The sequence below is a fragment of the Coptis chinensis genome, chromosome 6 (genome assembly GCF_015680905.1).
Source record: "Coptis chinensis isolate HL-2020 chromosome 6, ASM1568090v1, whole genome shotgun sequence".
NCBI classification, from domain to species: Eukaryota; Viridiplantae; Streptophyta; class Magnoliopsida; order Ranunculales; family Ranunculaceae; genus Coptis; species Coptis chinensis.
The window spans coordinates 76819018-76838862 of NC_141461.1; the positions used below are offsets into that span (position 1 = coordinate 76819018).

At 36.9% G+C, this 19845-nt stretch overlaps 1 protein-coding gene and 1 pseudogene across 3 annotated transcripts; one reads left to right on the forward strand and one right to left on the reverse strand.

Annotated features, from left to right (window-relative positions):
• The first annotated feature begins 916 nt into the window (after positions 1 to 916).
• On the forward strand, positions 917 to 1949 carry LOC147494556 (wall-associated receptor kinase-like 1; annotated as a pseudogene).
• A 1046-nt stretch (positions 1950 to 2995) lies between these two features.
• LOC147494557 (F-box protein At5g51380-like) lies at positions 2996 to 7835 on the reverse strand. Of its 3 annotated transcripts, XR_015199982.1 has the most exons (4): positions 6680 to 7823; positions 3850 to 4111; positions 3561 to 3649; positions 2996 to 3344 (listed from the first exon to the last, which is right to left on the reverse strand). XR_015199982.1 is itself a non-coding variant. In XM_086569002.1 (3 exons), exons 1-3 carry the CDS (start codon positions 7777 to 7779, stop codon positions 3620 to 3622), a joined length of 1392 nt encoding a protein of 463 aa, XP_086425128.1. In that variant the 5' UTR covers positions 7780 to 7822; the 3' UTR covers positions 2996 to 3619. The 3 variants fall into 3 exon arrangements, 2 of the variants coding, with proteins under 2 accessions (XP_086425128.1, XP_086425129.1); XM_086569002.1 differs by having other exon boundaries at positions 2996 to 3649; positions 6680 to 7822; XM_086569003.1 differs by lacking the exons at positions 2996 to 3344; positions 3561 to 3649; positions 3850 to 4111 and adding an exon at positions 5925 to 6059 and having other exon boundaries at positions 6680 to 7835.
• Positions 7836 to 19845: the final 12010 nt, after the last annotated feature.

Consider the following 19845-nt stretch of genomic DNA (forward strand, 5'->3'; position numbering starts at 1 on the left):
CCTCATCCAATTTCTGAGACAAGAACTTGATGTATCATTTCAACTTTCAAAGAATGTCACAAAACTGCTTTTGAATTGAACTTTGTTCCCTTTGCATAACTTCCAAGAGTTCGACTCTACTTTTAAACTTTGATTTCGTAGTTGTGAAGTAGTCTTTTTCATATATATATCCTTTTTGAGTTGGAAGGTCTCCTTTTTCAAAGGTAAGTTGGAATTCGTATGTTATCAAACAATGAAAATGACGGAGAAATTTCCGTATTACAGTGCAGTGTAGTGTGTGTTCTGTGGCTGGGCGGTTTTGCTTGGTAATATTTAGTTCTGTAATAATCTGTGTTTGTGATGTTCTGATTAGCAGATATTAACGAGTGCGAGGGTCCAAACAAGTGCATGAGCAAAGCCTAATGCTTCAACACACATGGGGATTATTACTGTACATGTCCATCTGGGCACCATGGTGATGGCAAAAGAGATGGATCGGGTTGCACACCTGGAATTATCCAGACTAAAGTGGTCCTAATAGGTGACTTGATCCTTTCCTCCAACATAAATCCATTGACAGTGATTCATCTTTTACAAGAGCATATATTTTCTATTTTTATTTTGTTTTTGGTTAGCAAACAGAACAGTAATGTTTCTAATTAAATTCCTGGACATACAATGGTTAAGTTTAAGATAGAGACCCTTCTGCTGGGCGGAGGGTTTTAAAACTGATAGTTGATGCATCAGAATACACGTTAGGGTGCTGGCCGGGACTATATCTTGGTGTCCATACTCAATAGGGCATGATATACTCCCGTTAAACAAGATTGGACAGCACAATAATAACAACCATTTCCTTTTGAATCACGCAGGTATTGGAGTAGGCATAGCTCTAATTGTTTTACTTGCATTTGGTTTCTAGGTGTACAAGATACTAATGAAAATAAAGCGCATGAAAATCAAAGAGATGTTTTTCAAGAGAAGTGGAGGTTTGTTGCTGAAACAAGAAATCTCTTCAGGAGACTACAATGTAGAAAAGGCAAAAATATATGACAGAGGAGAACTTGAGAGAGCAACAGACAACTTCAATGCGAGTCGGATTCTTGGTGAAGGAGGTTTTGCTACAGTTTACAAGGGAATGCTACCAAATGGTAAAATAGTGACGGTCAAGAAATCGAAAATAGTGGATGAAAGCCAAATAGAACAATTCATCAACGAATTGGTTATTCTGTCTTAGATAAATCATAGGAATATAGTAAAACTTTTTGGGTCCTGTCTAGAAACCGAAGTTCCTCTGTTGGTTTACGAATTTATATCCAGTGGAACGCTCTCTAACCATCTGCATGGTGATTATGACAATGATGATGATCACAAGCCTACTCTCTTTTGGGACACTCGCTTAAGAATTTCCATAGAAATTGTAGGAGCAATCGCCTATTTACACTGTGCCGCTTCTGTGCCAATCTTTCAGAGATATAAAGTCTTCTAACATACTTTTGGATGAAAACTTTAGAGCTAAACTGTGATTTTGGAATTTCAAGGTCTGTACCATCTGAAAAACTCATCTAACAACGGCTGTGCAAGGGACATTTGGATATTTGGATCCCGAGTATTTTCGTTCTGGCCAATTCACGGAGAAAAGTGATGTCTACGGTTTTGGTGTACTTCTTGCTGAGATACTAACAGGAGAGAAGCCAGTTTTCTCTACAACAGCTGGAGTCCAAAGCCTTGCCATGCATTTCATAACATCAGTAAAAGAAAACAGTCTGTTTCAAATTCTAGATACTGTGATATCGACAGGGGCAAGGGAAGAAGAGATTTTACCTGTAGCCAAACTTGCAAAAAAATGTCTAAAACCAACTGGAAAAAAGAGGCCAACAATGAAAGAAGTAGCAAGCGAACTTGAGGGATTGCGAAGTGTTACAGAGGTACCATGCATTTCAAAAAACTGTCAGCAAACTGAACACTGATTAGGTGGACATTCAACTTCGAGTGAAGAGAAATAACAAAGTAATCATGGTAGGTTCGCTATGTCATCCAATGATAGGGGGGCCTTACAAGAAGGGTTTCAGCTTTTTTTGTCATCTGTTTCACTACTTGCCATGACAAGTGACAAACACCAAACACATCGTGATCATCATTGACTCATTGTGGTGAGTTATGTTCACGCTAGTTTTGCCTCTTTGAGAAGTTTACTCCCACTATGATCTGCTAGTCTGCAACACACTGTTCCCGGTTGAACATGCTTTTTCTGAAGCCAATTTTGTTGTAGACAAAATCTAGTGGTGTTTGGAAGCTTAATACTGAATAATTTTTATTTGAATTGCTAACCCATTTGGCATTGCTGATATACTGAAATGCCTTTTCTTTTCGGGTTAACTAGTATTACCCCCCACTAGATGAGCCAATTAAGATTTCCCCCCCACTAGATGGGAAATTAGGGTCTCCCCCCTAAATATACACAAAAAAAAGTCAAAATGGGTTGACCAAAATTTTTTTGTGTGTATTTAGGGGGAAGACCCTAATTTCCCATCTAGTGGGGGGAAATCCTAATTGGCTCATCTAGTGGGGGGTAATACTAGTTCACCCTTTCTTTTCCGTAAGATCTAACTGGCAATAGATGCACCACCTCCATCCTAATAACAAACTTCTTATTCATATTCTTCCTCGTCTCTTCCACCACCACCTCAAAATCAGTGCCAACCACCTACCCCAGATTTAAAAATTACACACATGCTCAACATGAAAGTATGACATTTGTGATGTACTCCTACCTCCAATGCACCAGGTTGATGAACCATGAACTAAGATAACAATTTATTTCAGAACTGGAGCACAAAAAGAAAGAATACATTAATTCAAAAATCAACTAGAAGAACTCTAAAATCCATTCTGAAATCTATTTCATGGCAAAATCAGAGACAAACCCACAGTTGTGGAGCAAAAAATAAATACTTTCGAAACTTAATCAGGACATCACAAGCACAAACATTCACATAAACAAAAGACAAGGAAAAGAAGCAATCCACAATGAAAGAATTTCCTTAAGAAAACAAAATCATTATTCTGCAAGAAAATAAAACAAATTTCTGATCCGCCCTACTTCAAATTACACATCTTGGTGCATCCAGTCAAAACTTTTAGCAAATCAGCCAAGCCTAGGCTAGAGTTAGCATATACTACATTACATAATATTGGACCTAACAAATAACAAACCAATCTATCAGATCAGGCAGTGGCATTTGCATCTGAAGAAATGGAGCTTTCAACTGCTCAGTATGCAGTAAGTTTGTCTAAAAGCACAGCAGAAAGCAGACTGGTCCATGTCATTGCTCAAAGTATGAAAAGTATCTCTGTACACTTTCCTATGATACATATCCAAGATGTTATAATGTATGTAGCCATGCAAGACAAAGAAATGAAACAACAAGCTAGTCAAGAATTAAAAGTCCTGGCAATAGCTTGGTACTATTCAGCAGAAAAGGGATTAGCATTCCTAACCTTGTAACATCTACCCTGAATGTAAGAGAAATAGTACGACAAAAACTAATACATAGTGAAGAAACTTAAGCTGGACGTACTGGCATTCAGACTAACAAGTCACTTGAAGTCTACCATCAAGGGAAGCAAGTTCACATGTTTAAAATGACTGGCTTGCTTTGCCTCTGCTCTGTAAGGGAAAAAAAAACAAAGAAGTAGGTCATCCACTAGTAACCACAATATAAAACATCTAAGAAAGTAAAATGTAGGATGCATCAAGACGTTTTTAACATGGTATCACTGCAAGAACTTTCGGCAGAAACAGTAGAAAGTAAATGAAGGGGCATATTTTCATCATCTGGTGGAAACAGGTTGTTTAGATCCTCATACCTTTTTAAAAAATCTACCACCTTTCTTGCCAATTCCAGTTCCTGCAAGATCAGATGAAAGAAGAGATCTTGTGTCTGGTCGCCATTTCAACTCTTTAAGAGCGGAGAACAAAGTTGACATTGCAGGAGTAACTTCGCTGTCTTTTATATTGTTACATGAGACTACTTTAAGCTGTTGAAGCTCCACCCAAGAAAGAACTACTGATTCCAGACAATCCGTTGTTAGCAATGAACAACCTTCCAAAGATAGAAATTTGACCCTCCTGAGAAGTAAAGATTTAAATCAAATACCAAACTATAAGGGACTAGATTAAACCAGGCATTCATTATGAATCAAAGGTTTTAGCAGCAGGTTAGACAATTCCTGGACTTTCGTTGCTTATATCACAAAATCCCAATAATCATAGGCACATGTAAGATACTTAATCAAGAGGAATTTTAACGACCATTACCTTAAAAAAAATGATGAAATTATAATGAAAGAGTTGGGTTATAATGAAAGAGTTAGGTTATATGAGCTCAAAACTGTTTTATGTAGAGGAATCATAAGGGAATAATGGTCGACGATATACGGTACAAATTTCCAAATGTAAATTTCTGTGCACAAAACTGTTCAGTAGAAGAAAAATCTTGGCTTTGCGTTATTGCTCCTCGTGGAGTATTAACAGCCAATCCAATCAAGCATACTTTACTGAAATGCCATATGCGCCTTGTAACGTGTTTTTCTTTCCCTCCAACAACATCTTCGACTATTTTTGACAAAGTGAGATCAGCTAGCTCTCAAGCTCAGACATGTTTCTAGAAACTGATCCCTCTTATTGTTGTATAGGTAGTGGGTGCAATGGGTGGAGGGCAATTAAAGGACCTTGAAACAAAATGCATGTGGATGTAGGAACTTTCAATTAGCAACAGAATAAGATGGAAGGGGGTTACCCTTTTTACTTTTGGGAAGACAGTCCCCAGAATATGCATGAGGCTAAGGGAGCTCTCAAGTAGGTGCAAATCATACCTATATAGGGCGATAAGAAGAAATTTCAAAAAGAGAGTAGTCACTTCTATTTCCTAGCTCAAGATCATCATGGGTATGATGTTCTACATCAGATAGAAGAGCTTACCCTAGAAGTTTTGCACATTTTCTGAAGAGATAATACTCAGAATATGCATGTACAGGAATCTAGTGGTGAGCAGATTTCACGTTTGTTGTTGTTTCTGTTATTGTGGCAATGGGATCCATCACCATACTGCGCCTATTGCACTTTCAGTTGTTTTCACCATTCCTTTTTACCTGTCCAGCCAAAGTAAGGGGTTTTCTGTGTCTGGTACTGCCTAAGAGAATCATTTCTACCATTATGCCACAAATGAAACCGAAATTTGGAGACTAGTACTGGGACAAATTCAATAATAAAAACTGGAATTTAAGTAGCATTCCTAAAACATCCCGATGATCTAACGAATATAACAATGGCACAACAATATGATTTGATCGCGTAGACCATGGAGATAAAATCGTCGACAAATGGCACAAGAACAATGGCAGAGGTCCCCAGAACCTTCAAGGATAGATCCCTATGCACAAAATATTATTTATAAGCACGAGTGAGTGATGTAGGACATGATACCTATGCTCAATTTAGTAAGGTTCTAGACGAGTTTTACTAAGAGTCAAATTTAGAAATAACTTGACCAAATTGGGTAGATTTTTAACCCCCGAAGACCGTTAACCAGTTCCAGATCCTCAAAGATGGCTCATAAGGTATTACTTAAATGTCTGAAGGTGGCAGCAGAGAAATGAGTATTGAGGCAATAACTGACGCTTTGGACTTTGATCGTTTCAGAACCACTACATCATAGTCAAATGGATCGTCACAAGGTGTATGAGAACTGAGTAAGTGACATTGAAGTGTGCAAATAATGCAATGACACCTGAGATTTTTTTTTTTTTTTTTTGGATGAACAAGACGTTTCATTATAATCCTATATACAGGTAAAAAGTACAAAGGAAGCAAACAGGTGACGATTGCAACATAAGCTACATGACACTAAGAGTCTAAAACATACCAATTATTCAGGATTTTACTCAGATGTGGCCGTGGACTAATGTCCCAGCAGTATACTTTTCTCTTCAGTCTATCCTCGTTTATCTTCCTTTCCCTTTTTCTTTACTATGTCATCTTGATTTCTTAAATTTGTACTTTAGTTTCTTGTACATATCTGGTTTTACAATGCAAAAAGGAAAATAGATGATACTATGTTGGAAAAAAAAAAAAATGAAATGAATGACCACTATTACTGAATGCATATATCAGAGTTCTAATAGCCATAAATACTGACGATGACTAGGAAAGTAGAGAATTACATGGTATGATGTCAATACAATCATTCCATTTTTTCTTTTAGTTGACATCCTAGTATCCTACACACTCAATTTACACTAATATGGAAATGACCTTGTTCTTTTGGGATGTACCAATGTGGGGTTTTTCTGCAGTCTATCCTCTTTTAGTTCCTTACTTCCTATTTACTAGTCTTCTTGATTTCTTCTAATAATTTTTACTTTTGTTTCTTGATTACATATAACTTTAGGGTTCAGAAAGAAATACAAATAATGGTATGTTGGAAATAAGTGAGCAAATGATATTAATCAATGCATATCACAGCTGCAGAAGTCATAGATATGAGAATGACTCAAAAAATCACACGCACTGGTTTCAATAGATCACTCCATTATTTCTAATTTAACATCCAACTCTCTCTTCTAAAAGGAATTATAAAAGCATCAAAGCAGCACAAAGTAACAATCGAAAATAAACAAAGGGAAAAAACAAAGATACCTGCAAATACTTGCAAAGGCGAACATCTCATTATGCATTCCCCAACAGTCCTGAATAACAACATCCCGAACAGCAATGCAAACCAGAAACAAAGCATTGGCACTCTCTTTATCCCTTATCTGACACCGCTGCAAATGCAATGTTTCAAGTGTCGGACAAGACCCTAAATGCTCAATCGGTCCGGGACTAGGATCAACTTTCTTACAAGAAATAAGCCTCAAAGTCTTCAAATTCCCACAAAACGACAAAGCAGCAATCCACCCGGCATCCATCCTATGATCAAAAAACGTAATCTCTTCCAACATATCGCAACACTGCCCAATCGCTCTAATCCCATCATAACTCCCTTCACAACCACTCAACTCAATCTTCACCAAACGCTTACACCCATTAGCTAATATAGTCAACCCAATATCCGATATGACCGAACCATAAAACCCGTCCACACATCCAACCAACTTCAATATCTGCAAATTCTTACACTCCACAATCCCTTTCAACGCAAAATCCGTACAATCATGTAACTCCAATTCTTGTAACGTGGGGCATTCTTCCGCGACACAAGACAAGCCGTCCTCACTCGCGGAAATCAATACTAACTTCCTCAAACTAGGACAGCCTCTAGCTAAAACTCTCAACCCTCTATCGATTTTCTCCAAACTTAATAAATTGTCGTCGCAAACAAACTTATTCCCAACAATAAATTCAGAATCAAGATGAATAGAAATTAAACGATGGGTCAATAAAATAGGTGAGTTTTTAGTAGAATCAATACAAGCACTAGCAAGATCAATGTGAGTTAAATTAGGAAAGCGTGAGACGAGTCTACCTGATTCAAGAAAATTCCAATCTAGTAATTTAATACTAGTTACTAATTGGCCTAATAGACACATCCATTTTTTACAAACTAATGAGTTAGGGTTTTGCTGTGGGAGTTTGATAAGGATTTGTAGGGCGAGTGTATCTGATAATAATGAGAAATCACTTGGTTTACTCATTTCTTCTTCTTTTTGTTGGTGTCTGTTCTTATCGAGCTGCATCTTGAAAACTACATGTTTTAATGCTTTTTCTTTCAACCATAAGTCGGCCCAACTTGCCATTTTTTCTTCTATCAAGTTTTTGTTGTTTGTGGAGGGTGGGGCTTGATTTTACGGAAATGCCCTTGGCTTTCAATTTTGTTTTCTCTATGCTATAATAATGGACTAATCATTTTAGATTTGGAGATTAAGATTCAATATAATCCTGAACCGAAACTTGTATTTTAATTGACTTTTGAATCCAGAATATCATTTCTTGTGTCACGTACATTCTAATTTATGATGGGATCATTTGCTAATTTGAATATTTTTCCAAATCTGAAAGAAAAGTGTGAGAGAGCCGTTTGTAATTCAAACTTTCTAGGTGCGAAATTCTAATGAAAGTTTTGACTCTAGCGCGCCAATTGAGTACCCCATCCCCAAGTCCCCATGATGACTTGGTGTCCTTTATGTTTGCTGGTAATGGCGTCTATCACGTACACATCAATCATTATTTCCTTCACGTTGAGCTTTATTTAGGGGCATGGGCTTTATCACGTCATTAGATATTAAGAATTAACCCTGATTCCCAAATAAACATATTCTCAAACATCAAACTCTTGAAATTATCCCTCACATGAGAATGAAGAAGAAGCTGGAAGAATATGTACTCTTAGTTTAAACTTTAAAGAAGTCGGAGCGCGCACGCGCACGCGCCCGACTTAGCCTTGCTCAAGGCACGCCCACGTTCTTACCATGAAAAAGGACTTAGTTTTTCCACGATTGGTGTTTTAATGGAATTTGGGTTTGAGGAAAATAAGAGAGCGCTCACGCGCTCGATTTTGCCTTACAGAGAACGCGCCCGCGCTCATGCCTTAAACTTGTCAGTTTCTATTTCTACAGTAAACGCGAAATTGCAAGTTTAATATAAAAACAGAACTTAGGTTTTTGAAAACCAAGTCTTAGAAATCCAATTTTGAGAGCAATCAAAATTGAGAGAAAACCCTTGCAAAGAGAAAAACTTGTAAGGAGAGAGGAGTGATCTAGTAAGGTGGATAGATTTGAGAGGAGTGATTGTAATCTTTCTTCCCATACTTATAAAAGAATTAGCTCTTGTGAAAGTAGACATCATTAGCCAAACCACGTTACATCTTTGTGTTGTGGTATGTTTTACTTTTTTATATTTCTATTACTTGTTTGTGATAGTTATATCCATAAATTAGGACTGTTGTTGTTGGTTGTAGTGAAATAATAGATTTTTTTATTGGAGTAATAGATTGTCCAAGTACAAGTTATTTTAGTGGGGATTGATTGGTATCGTTTTCCCCAACAAGTGGTATCAGAGCCAGGTTAGATTAATTTAGGTTGTTATCCAAATTTTGTTCGGAAGGTGTTTGATAAAATTCCTGAGAGAATGTTTGAGTTGAAATAGCTTATAAAAATGGACTATTCTGTAAACACTCGCATGACTAGTCTAAATAGAGGTAACTACACTATTCGGAAAGCCAGGATAGAAGACTTGCTCTATTGCAAGGACTTGACACAACCCATAGAGAATGGAAGAGTAAAACCAGACGCAATTGCCGCGGCTGAGTGGACTTGATGAAAAAGCTATTAGGTGTATTAGATAACAGATTGAAAACAATATAATCCACCTTGTATCCCAAGAGACCACTGCTTTCAACCTATGGAAGACTTTAGAAGACCTCTATAAGAAGACAAGAAAGGACGCACATAATAGCTCCTGTCACTCAGAGATTCTTGTTATAGAAAAGCAAGAGAGAGGCAAAAGCAGAAAACCATCTCATTCTAGAGGTGATGACAAAAGAAAATCTAGGAGCGTGAGCAGACCTCCTAAGAAAGACTTGTCGTGTAATCATTTTGGTATCCATGGTCACTTCATGTATGAATGCATAGAATTGAAGAGGGATGAGAAGACTAGTACCGTACATGAAGACAAGTTAAAGTTGAAAGAAAGCACCACCAGTAAAGACGCCACAGACATTGCTTCAGAAGGTGAAATAGGAATTGTGTCAGACTATGACGAGTTATGCTTGAGCATTTCATGCCAGGGTACAGAGTGGGTGGTAGATACAGGTGCTTCTTACCACGTCACACCCCAGAAGAGTTTCTTCACTACCTACAAATTGGGTGATTTTGGTGAGGTAAAGATGGGCAACAATGGAGTCTCAAAGTATTAGGCATTAGGGATGTTCATGTAGAAACCAATGTCGGCTATACCTTGACACTCAAGGATATAAGACATGTCCTTAACATTCGGCTAAGCCTAATTTCCGCTGGGAAGTTAGAATGATGGCTTTTAAAACTCGTTTGGTAACAGAGTATAAAAACTAAGCAGAGGTTCCATTGTAGTAGCCAAAGCGAAGAAAACTTGCTTGTTTTACAAGACACATGCTAGTTTGTGTAAAACAGAGTTAAATGCGGCACAAGAAGAAGCTTATTTCGAACTATGACATAAGAGACTGTGTCATATGGGAGAAAAAGGCATGGAAGTTCTTGCCAAGTAAAAGGCCTTGCCAAACATCAAAGGTAGGCATTTAAATAAATGTACTCATTATTTGGTAGAAAAGCAACACAGGGTGTCTTTCTAAAGATTCTCCTCTCACAGAAAGGACAATGTCCTTGAGCTAGTACACACAGACTTATATGGTCCTATGAAAGTAAAGTCCTACGGGGGAACTTTGTACTTCTTGATTTTCATTGATGGTGCGTCAAGAAAGATATGGGCATATAGTCTGAGGACCAAGGATGAAATACTTTGCGTGTTTAAGACTTTCCATAGCATGGTGGAAAGAGAGACAGAGAAGCCTTTGAAGTGTATTCGCTAAGATAATGGGGGTGACTACATTGGGCCATTTGAAGAGTATTGCAAGAGTCATGGGATTCGTCATGAGCAGACCGTTCCCAAGACTCCGCAACATAATGGTATAGCTGAGAGGATGAATCGGACCATTGTAGAGAGGATGAGATGCATGTTGTCTCACTCTAAGTTACCTAGAAGTTACTGGGTAGAAGAAATACACACAGTCATATATGTGATCAACCTATCGCCTTCGAATCCTCTAAATATTGATTATCCAGAGAGAGTATGGTCAGGTAGAGATGTTGATTATGGATACTTGAGGGTCTTTGGGTGTAGGCATTTGTTCATATTCCAAAGGATGAGATATCCAAGCTTGATGACAAAGCTAATCAATGCATTTTTCTGAGTTATAGGGATGAGAAGTTTGGCTACAAATTTTATGATCCGATTAATAAGAAGGTAATCCGAAGTCAAGATATTGTGTTTTTAGAAGACCAAACCATAGCAGACTTTGAGAATGGTGAGAAGCTAGAAGCTTTTACTAATGATCTTGTTGATTCAGAACCATAAGTTCCTACTATGGAACGTGCAGAAGGTATTGAGAATGTAGAGAACCATGGGTTTGAAGCTCATGATGAGATAGAACCTATTGATATAGAAGATGCAGATAAAGTGTATGAACCACCACCTGAGTAAGCAGAAGTGCATCCTCCTGAGGCACAAGAAGATAGGGCAAGGAGGTATGACAGAGAGAGACAAGCTTCAACCAAGCATCCACCTTATACGTATATTTTACTATCTGATGGTGGAGAACCTATGTACTATCAAGAGGCTTTTGAAGGTATAGACAAGGAAAAGTGGTTGAAGGCCATGCATGATGAGATGGATTCTTTGCATAAAAATCACACTTATGACTTAGTTGAGAAACCAAAAAGAAGAAAAGTTCTAAAAAATAAGTGGATCTTCAAAGTCAAACATAAGGAGAATAATCCACATCCAAGGCACAAAGCTCGCTTTGTTGTGAAGGACTTCGATCAAAGGAAAGGTATTGACTTTGATGAAATTTTCTCTCTTGTAGTTAAGATGACTTCTATCAGGGTGGTATTGGGTCTGACCGCAAGTATGAACCTAAAGGTTGAACAACTAGATATCAAGACAACTTTTCTTCATGGAGACCTTGAAGAAGATGTCTACATAGACCAGCCAGAGGGGTTTGAGGTCAAAGGCAAGGATCACCTAGTATGCAAGCTGATAAAGAGTTTGTATGGGTTAAAGCAAGCACTGAGACAGTGGTACATAAAGTTTGATTCCTTTATGGTGAAGCATGGCTACATGAAGTCCATTTCCGATCATTGTGTGTTTGTTCAGAAATTTCCAGATGGGGATTTCATAGTGCTCTTGTTGTATGTAGATGATATGTTAATAGTTGGCCAGAACATCAACAAGATATCCAAGCTGAAGAAAGACTTGAGTAAGTCTTTTGAGATAAAGGATTTGGGTCAAGCAAAGCAGATATTTGGTATGCAGATCACTCGTGACAGAAAGAGTGGGAAGTTGTGGCTTTCTCAAGAAAGCTACATTGAGAAGGTGTTGAAGAGATTCAACATAGATCAAGCGAAACCAGTCAGTTGTCCGCTTGGTGGCCAGTCCCGCATGACCAAAGATATGTATCCAAAGGGTGAGCATGAGCAGAGTCAAATGGAAAAGATTCCTTATGCATATGCAGTGGGCAGCTTGATGTATGCAATGGTGTGTCTAGATATTGCTTTCGCCATTGGTGTTGTAAGCCATTTTTTGTCAAATCCGGGAAAAGAGCATTGGGAAGGTGTTAAGTGGATATTGAGATATCTCAAGGGCACTTCCAAAGCATGTTTGTGTTTTGGTGGAAGTAAAACCTTGCTTGAAGGCTACACTGATGCAGACATGGCAGGTGATATTGACTTTATGAAGTCCACCTTCGGTTATATGTTTACTTTTGTAGGGGGAGTAGTTTCTTGGCAATCTAAGTTGCAAAAGTGTGTTGCCCTCTATACTACAGAAGCCGAGTATATTGTAGCCACTGAGTGTTGCAAAGAGATGCTATGGATGAAGAGGTTCTTCGATGAACTAGGGATAAAGCAGAAACAGTTTGTAGTACTATATGACAGTCAGAGTGCCATCCATTTGAGCAAGAATTTGAGTTTTCATTCTAGATCCAAGCACATATATATGCGTTATCATTGGATTAGAAAAATTCTTGAAGACAAGCATTTGTGAATTGAGAAGATCCATACCGACAAAAATGGGTCGGATATGATGACCAAAGTTTTACTGAAAGATAAGTTTGATGTTTGTTGTGCTACCGCCGGAATGGTAGCACACTCCTCTTGTTGATTTGGTAATGCATGGAGGTGTCCCCCCTCACTGTTCAGGAGGGGGAGATTGTTGGAGTTATCCCTTATATGAGGATGAGGAAGAAGCTGGAGGAACATGTACTATTCGTCTGAAGAAGTCGGAGCGCGCACACGCCCGACTTAGCCTTGCTAAAGGCGCGCCCACGCCCTTGCCATGAAAAAAGACTTAGTTTTTTCACGATAGGTGTTTTACTAGAATTTAGGTTTGAGGAAAATAAGAGAGCGCACACGCACTCAATTTTGCCTTACCGAGAGTGCTCATGCCTAAACTTGTCAGTTTCTATTTCTACAGTAACCGCGAAATTACAAGTTTAGTATAAAAACAAAAGTTAGGTTTTGGAAAACCAAGTTTTAGAAATCCAATTTTGAGAGCAATCAAAATTGAGAGAAAATCCTTGCAAAGAGAAAAATTTGTAAGGAGAGAGGAGTGATCTAGTAAGGTAGAGAAACTTGAGAGGAGTGATTGTAATCTTCCTTTCCATATTTATAAAAGGATTAGCTCTTGTAGAAGTAGGCATCATTAGCCGAACCATGTTACATATTTGTGTTGTGGTATATTTTACTTGCTTTATATTTATATTGTTTGTTTGTGATAGTTATATCTATAGATTAGGATTCTGGTTGTTGGTTGTAGTGAAAGATTAGATTTTTTATTGGAGTAGTAGATTGTCCAAGTACAAGTTATCTTAGTGGGGATCGATTGGTATCGTTTTCTCCAACAGAAACATCTATGATTTGTCAGTAAGCATCTTCCCAAATCACTAGTGCCACACTAAGCTACCACCCTATGATGACTAATGAACTCAAATCAATATTCTATAGAAAGTCTGCCTTAAACATTGATAGAGGCTTCATAATCGGCTGGTAGAAAAAGTCATCGTAACAGACCCACGATGCAAAGTAATGCAACTAAATAAGTTGATTATACACTTGAACATGGCTAGTAAGCATGGGGTTATTTTTTTGGGTTAACTAGTATTAAACCCCACCCACTCCCCCCTCTCCAAAATACACTGAAAAAAACACGGTCAATCCAATTTGATTTTTTTTATGTGTATTTGGGGGGAGGCCATAATGTCCATCTAGGGAGGGATCCTAATTGACTCATCTAGTGGTTGGGGAGTTAATACTAGTTAATGTAATTTTTTTTTTCTTCGATAAACATAAGCATGGAGTTAATTACCTTTAAGTTTTAGTAGCCAAATACCATATACTACTAATGATTTTACGGTTTTACCCATTTGATACTTTTCTTGAAGCTGACTCTGACTTTGTTGTTTGAAGAAGTGAGTCTGTTATTGTCTGAAGAAGTGAATAGCAACTATTTTTAGAAATATTGAAGGATGCTAAGTATATTATTGCTAATTAACTTGGAGCTTTATTATATTTCAAAACTAAAGCTGGTAACGAAGCAACAACTAATTCATATAATACTTTTAAAAAATGATATAGTATTACATTATTACGCACGTACTTCAGTGCAATGATATCTAAATCAAAAGAACCCAAATTTGTGTTTGTCTTCACTTGTAAAAAACACTGGTATTTTTGTAATTCCAAAATATATTGTATTCAATTGAGAAGACAAGAAGCTTTAGTCAAGTCAACAGTCAAAATGTAGCCATCTCAGCTTAGTTTGTTGCAATTTTTTTTGAATATATTTTGGGTTATGGCAGACCCCAACCTGCATTAAGATCTCATATAAATAGTACCATTTATGTCCTCCTCAACAATGGACATAAGCGTTTCAGTTAGAGGAGGTACAAAATACTGAAGATCATGATCTGATGCTAGAGAAGCCAGATGATCTGTAGCTCTATTAGCTTCACGATACACATAGATTACATTAACACTTACAAAAGACGTAATGAGGTGTTCTATAGCAGTAGTAATGTTGGCACACTACCAAGGTACTCTTTCTTTATGGCATAGAATATTTGCAGCTCTCAAAGAATCGATAGCCACTTCCACTTTCAGTAGTTTCAATATTTGGCACCCCTATAGGCTTGACAATATCGCTCTCAGTTCTTGATAAAGGACAGAGCGAGGACTTCTTGCCCCAGTGTATGCCGACAAGGTTCTGCCATCTGAGTCTCTGATGATACCACTACCATTTTTTGACACAGAACCATCTGGATTTAGTTTGGCAGTTCCAACTTCTGGTTTCCACCATATACATTGTACTTGCTCTTTATTAACATACTGAACAGTTATGCCAATTCTATCAAGTAGTACCTTCAAAGTTCCTGAATTCTTAACTTCTGACAACTGCCCCTGCAAGTAAATTCCCATGTCATAAATAAGCCTATTACTAACAGTTTGCCAATTTTGAGATGTAGCCCTGAATCGCCTCTCTCTCTCTCTCTCTCTCTCTCTCTCTCTCTCTCTCTCTCTCTCTCTCTCTCTCTCTCTCAGATATAGCTGTGTTGCGCGCTTAACACACCTCCAAATAGCTTTACTAAAAGGACACTCAAAAAATAGATGCTTGGAGTTCTCTCTTGCATTGTCGCAGAAGCAGCATTTTGAAGAATGGAGAACCTTTCTTCTTATTAATCTATCCTGTGTAGGCAAATTACCCGAGAACAACTGCCATGCTATGAAGAAATGCTTAGGCACAACTAATCTTCCCCAAACCATGTTATACCACCGCACTGTAGGCCTTGAACTCCTTAGGGCTTGATATGCGAAACAAGGAATGCTTGTTGCAATTTAGTTTTGATTCTGTTTTAGTTTTTAGTTATTTAGTTACAGCACTAATCACTTGTCATATATTAAAGACACAACTATAAATATGTAATGATGAGAACACTAACTTCAATTCTGAAATAACAAATCCTCATTTCTTTCATTATGTGTAAGATTTTCACATTTATCTTGGTATCAAAGCCAAAAACCTCTCTTTAGGTGGCGATCAATTTTGAGGTGATTTCTCTTTTCTCAATCAATCTTCAAATCAAATCTTTAGGGTTATTCGATGGCAAGAACAAATCAAGTGAATGTGCCTTCACAACAAATTGATTAAAATCAACAAGCTATTGCAAATCAAATCGATGATGTTAAAATTCTAGTCGATAACACAACTGTTGATGCTTAAAATCCAGCACAAAACGTTATTACTGATGCTCAAATCTCAGTTCAACAATCTGATCGAAATCTCAACTCAATTTCTCAGATTCAAAGTCGCAAGATTCATATTTTATTCAAGATTTTGGTGGTCAAAATCAACAGATTAATGGTTTGATCAATCAAACTCAAGGAGTTAATGGTTTCTTGTCTCAAAATCTTAACTTTCATGTTCAAAATCATAGGTTTCATGGTGTTAATACTTCAAATGGTTATATCAATAATGGTGTTGTTGGTTCGATCTTTCAGTGCTCCTAATGCTTCAAGGGTCTTATCAATGGTGTTACTGGTTCTTTCAGTATTCCTAGTTCTTCAAATGGTCATAACAATGGAGTTGCTCGTGTTTTCATTGTTCTTGATGCTTTTAGTATTCCAAATCAAGCTTCAAGTCCTCTAAATATGATGAATGTATGAATATACCTATGGCAACACCACCACAGTCACCTTCATATGCCTTTCAGAACATTTCCAATATGGTGCCTATCAAACTCAAAAGAGAAAACTATCTTTAGTGGAGGTATCTTTTTCTTTCTATATTCAATGTTTGGGTAAGAATTTACCCTGACACACTATTGAATCTGCAAGGGAGGATGTTGTGAAAAGAGTGAGACTGTGCATCTAACGGTTGCCTACGCATCCAAAATATGTTTTCGGAATCAAGTTTCCAAAAAGATAGTTCTTTATTAAGTGAAGAGTCCTATGTATAGAAATAGAAAATAAGAGTTCTTAGAGCACAAAGACACTTACTAGATAAGACTGGTTAACTGAATATGTGACCGACTCAGGTGATTAACTAGACCTGTGAGCCATCTAGATGTCTAACTTAACATGTAAGCTGTCCAGGTGGCTAATTGGACATGTGAGCCGTCCAGGTAACCACTTAAGGTTTCAATTGGGATTGGTCACTTAGACTTAATGTGAAGACTAAGTCCCTAATGAAGTTATTAGCCAGGGTACGAATGTGGAGGTACGTACATTCAATGCATATGTATTCATAGTCTAATTGACGGTACTAATCCTTACCCCTCTAAATTTCTTACTCATGACAATGGTAATGGTACATTTACAAATATTATAAATCCACAATATGTTGCATGGATGAAATGGGATAAGATGTTGTTGATTTGGTTTAATGCAACACTATCAAAAGAATTACTTCCATATGTAGTAGGTCTACCTACTTCAAGGGCACTATGGCTAACTTTGGAAAAGAAATTATGCACCATTTTCAAGGGCACATGTTAGTCAACTGAAGACTAAGTTGCCAAATTTAAAGAAAAGATCTTTAAATATGAATGAGTATCTTCAACAAATCAAGATTATTATTGATAGTCTTGCTGCTACTAGAACAGATTTACAAGATGAGGATGTGATTTTTCATATACTAAATAGACTACCTGATGAATACAAAGTCATTTGCTATATCAATAAGAACAAGGTCTCAAAATGATCCAATTTAACTGGATGAATTACATGGTCGGATTCTCAGTGAAGAATTAACTCTTGAAACAAGTAACAGAGGTTCTGGAATGAGTTATGAGTAGATTCATCAAGCTTTTCTTAATATGAATCAGTATCACAACAACTTTAATAGAGGAAGAGGATCTAGTAGAAACAATAACAGAGGTTATAATCGAGGTCACTATGGCAACAATTTTGGAAATGGCAAAGGTTCAAATTGAAGTTATAACAGTGGCAAAGGAAACTACTACAACAACAGTGCCGTCCAATTATTATAACAACAACACTGCATCTACTTTTACCAACAACAACACAAGATCTCAGTGCCAAATATGTAACAAGTTTGGTCACATGGCATAAGATTATCATAACAAAATGAATCGTAGTTATGTAGGAAGGATTCCACCAGCCAAGTTGGCAATGCTTGCATGCTTTAATGAAAATTCTAACAGTGAACTTGGAAGTTCTTCTCACAGCAATGCAAATGTTTCTCAACAAATTGGATATGATTCCTATTGGTATGCTAACACATGAGCTTCTACTCACCTCACACCTGATATCTCTAATCTATCTTTGCACTCAGACTACAAGGGCTCAGACAAAGTCATGGTTGGCAATGGACAAGGTTTAACCATTCTCAACACTAGTTCTTCTTTATTTAAAACATCATGTTTTAATCTTTCTTTTTAGATGAAAAATATCTTGCATGTTCCTAAAATTACACAGTCTTCTTAGACATTTCTATCTCTTAGCACAGATTTGTTATTGATAACAATTGTGTTCTAATTTTCTCACCTACTGATTTCTATGTCAAGGACATGGCCTCGGGGAAAATGTTTTTCCAAGGGCCAACTAAAAATGGTCTCTATCTTTTGCATTTCACATTTTAATCATCTCATCTAAGACCTCATTCTGCATTTTATTCCAATAAAGCTTATGCCTCAACTTTGCAAATGAGACTTGGTCATCCAGCCTCTACTACTCTCAACAAACTTATTCAAGCAAAGAATAGCCAAGTTCAAAGTTGTAGTAAAGTGACGTCTTTTTGTAATGCTTGCGCTTTAGGCAAAAGTACAAAGCTTCCTTTTTCTGCTTCTACATGTAAAATTGTTAATCCTTTGAAAATTTTACATGTTGATCTTTGGGGACCATCTCCTATATCTTCTATGAAAGGTTATAGATTCTTTTCTACTATAGTTGATGGTTTTATCCTTTGAAATTTAAATATGAGTTCTGTGATGTTTTTAAAGGTTTTAAATCTCTTATTTAAAATCTACTTTCTCTCAAAATCAAATGTGTAAGATTTGATAATTGGGGTGAATTTACAAGTAATGACTTTTTGAGGATTTTCTTTCTTCACATGGCATTTTACATCAGTTCACATGTCCACATACACTAGAACAAAATTGTGTGGTGGAACACAAGCATAGACATATTCTAGATATGTCAAGGACTCTCATTGCACAATCTTACATTCCTTCAAAATATTGGGTATAAGTTTTTTCTACACCATTTATTTAATCAATAGACCCCCTAATTCCTTTCTGCATCATGTTTCACCTTGGGAGAAATTATTCAAACAACCTCCAAACTATTCTATTATGAAATCTTATGGATGTAGATGTTTTCCATGGCTAAGGTCTTATACATCAAACAAATTAGAACTCAGATCTAAATCTTATGTATTCATTGGTTACTCTCTCAATCAAAAGGGTTATAGATGTCTTGATGTATTTACAGATAGAGTTTATATCTCCAGACATGTCATATTTAATGAAGCTGAATTTTCTTTTCAAAACCATGTTGATTCTAGCTAATAAATGCAAGTTTGGTATTACTCTAACTCACACTTAAGTCAAGTTTCTTACTCTCAATTTATGTTGACATTTGATTCAAGTAAGGGAATCGCCCCATGCCTAAACACTAGAACATTTGTTCACACCTTTGCTAAACTGCTACTCAAGAGAGAACATAAATGAGAGAAGGATTTTGTTTGGAGTTTTGATTGTACTAAACTACTAAAGTTTAATTAATATGCTAGTTATAATATCATACAAGATTAATATGCTAGATATAATAACATATACGATCTAATTTAAAGAGATTGAGAGAGAAAGAGAATTGTGGAGAGCTAAATCCACTCATGATTAGATCAAAAAACTATTTTGGACATATTTTCACTGCATCTTTAATCCTTCTTGGATTCATAGACAAACACCAAGTCAGATTCGAGTTTTGGTCCCTAACACGATGAACTTACCTCTAAGAACTTCCTGTTAGCATGAAAAATTAAAGTGAAATTTCATCTCTAAAATATCCATTCAATTCCTAGCTTATCAATGCATCTGA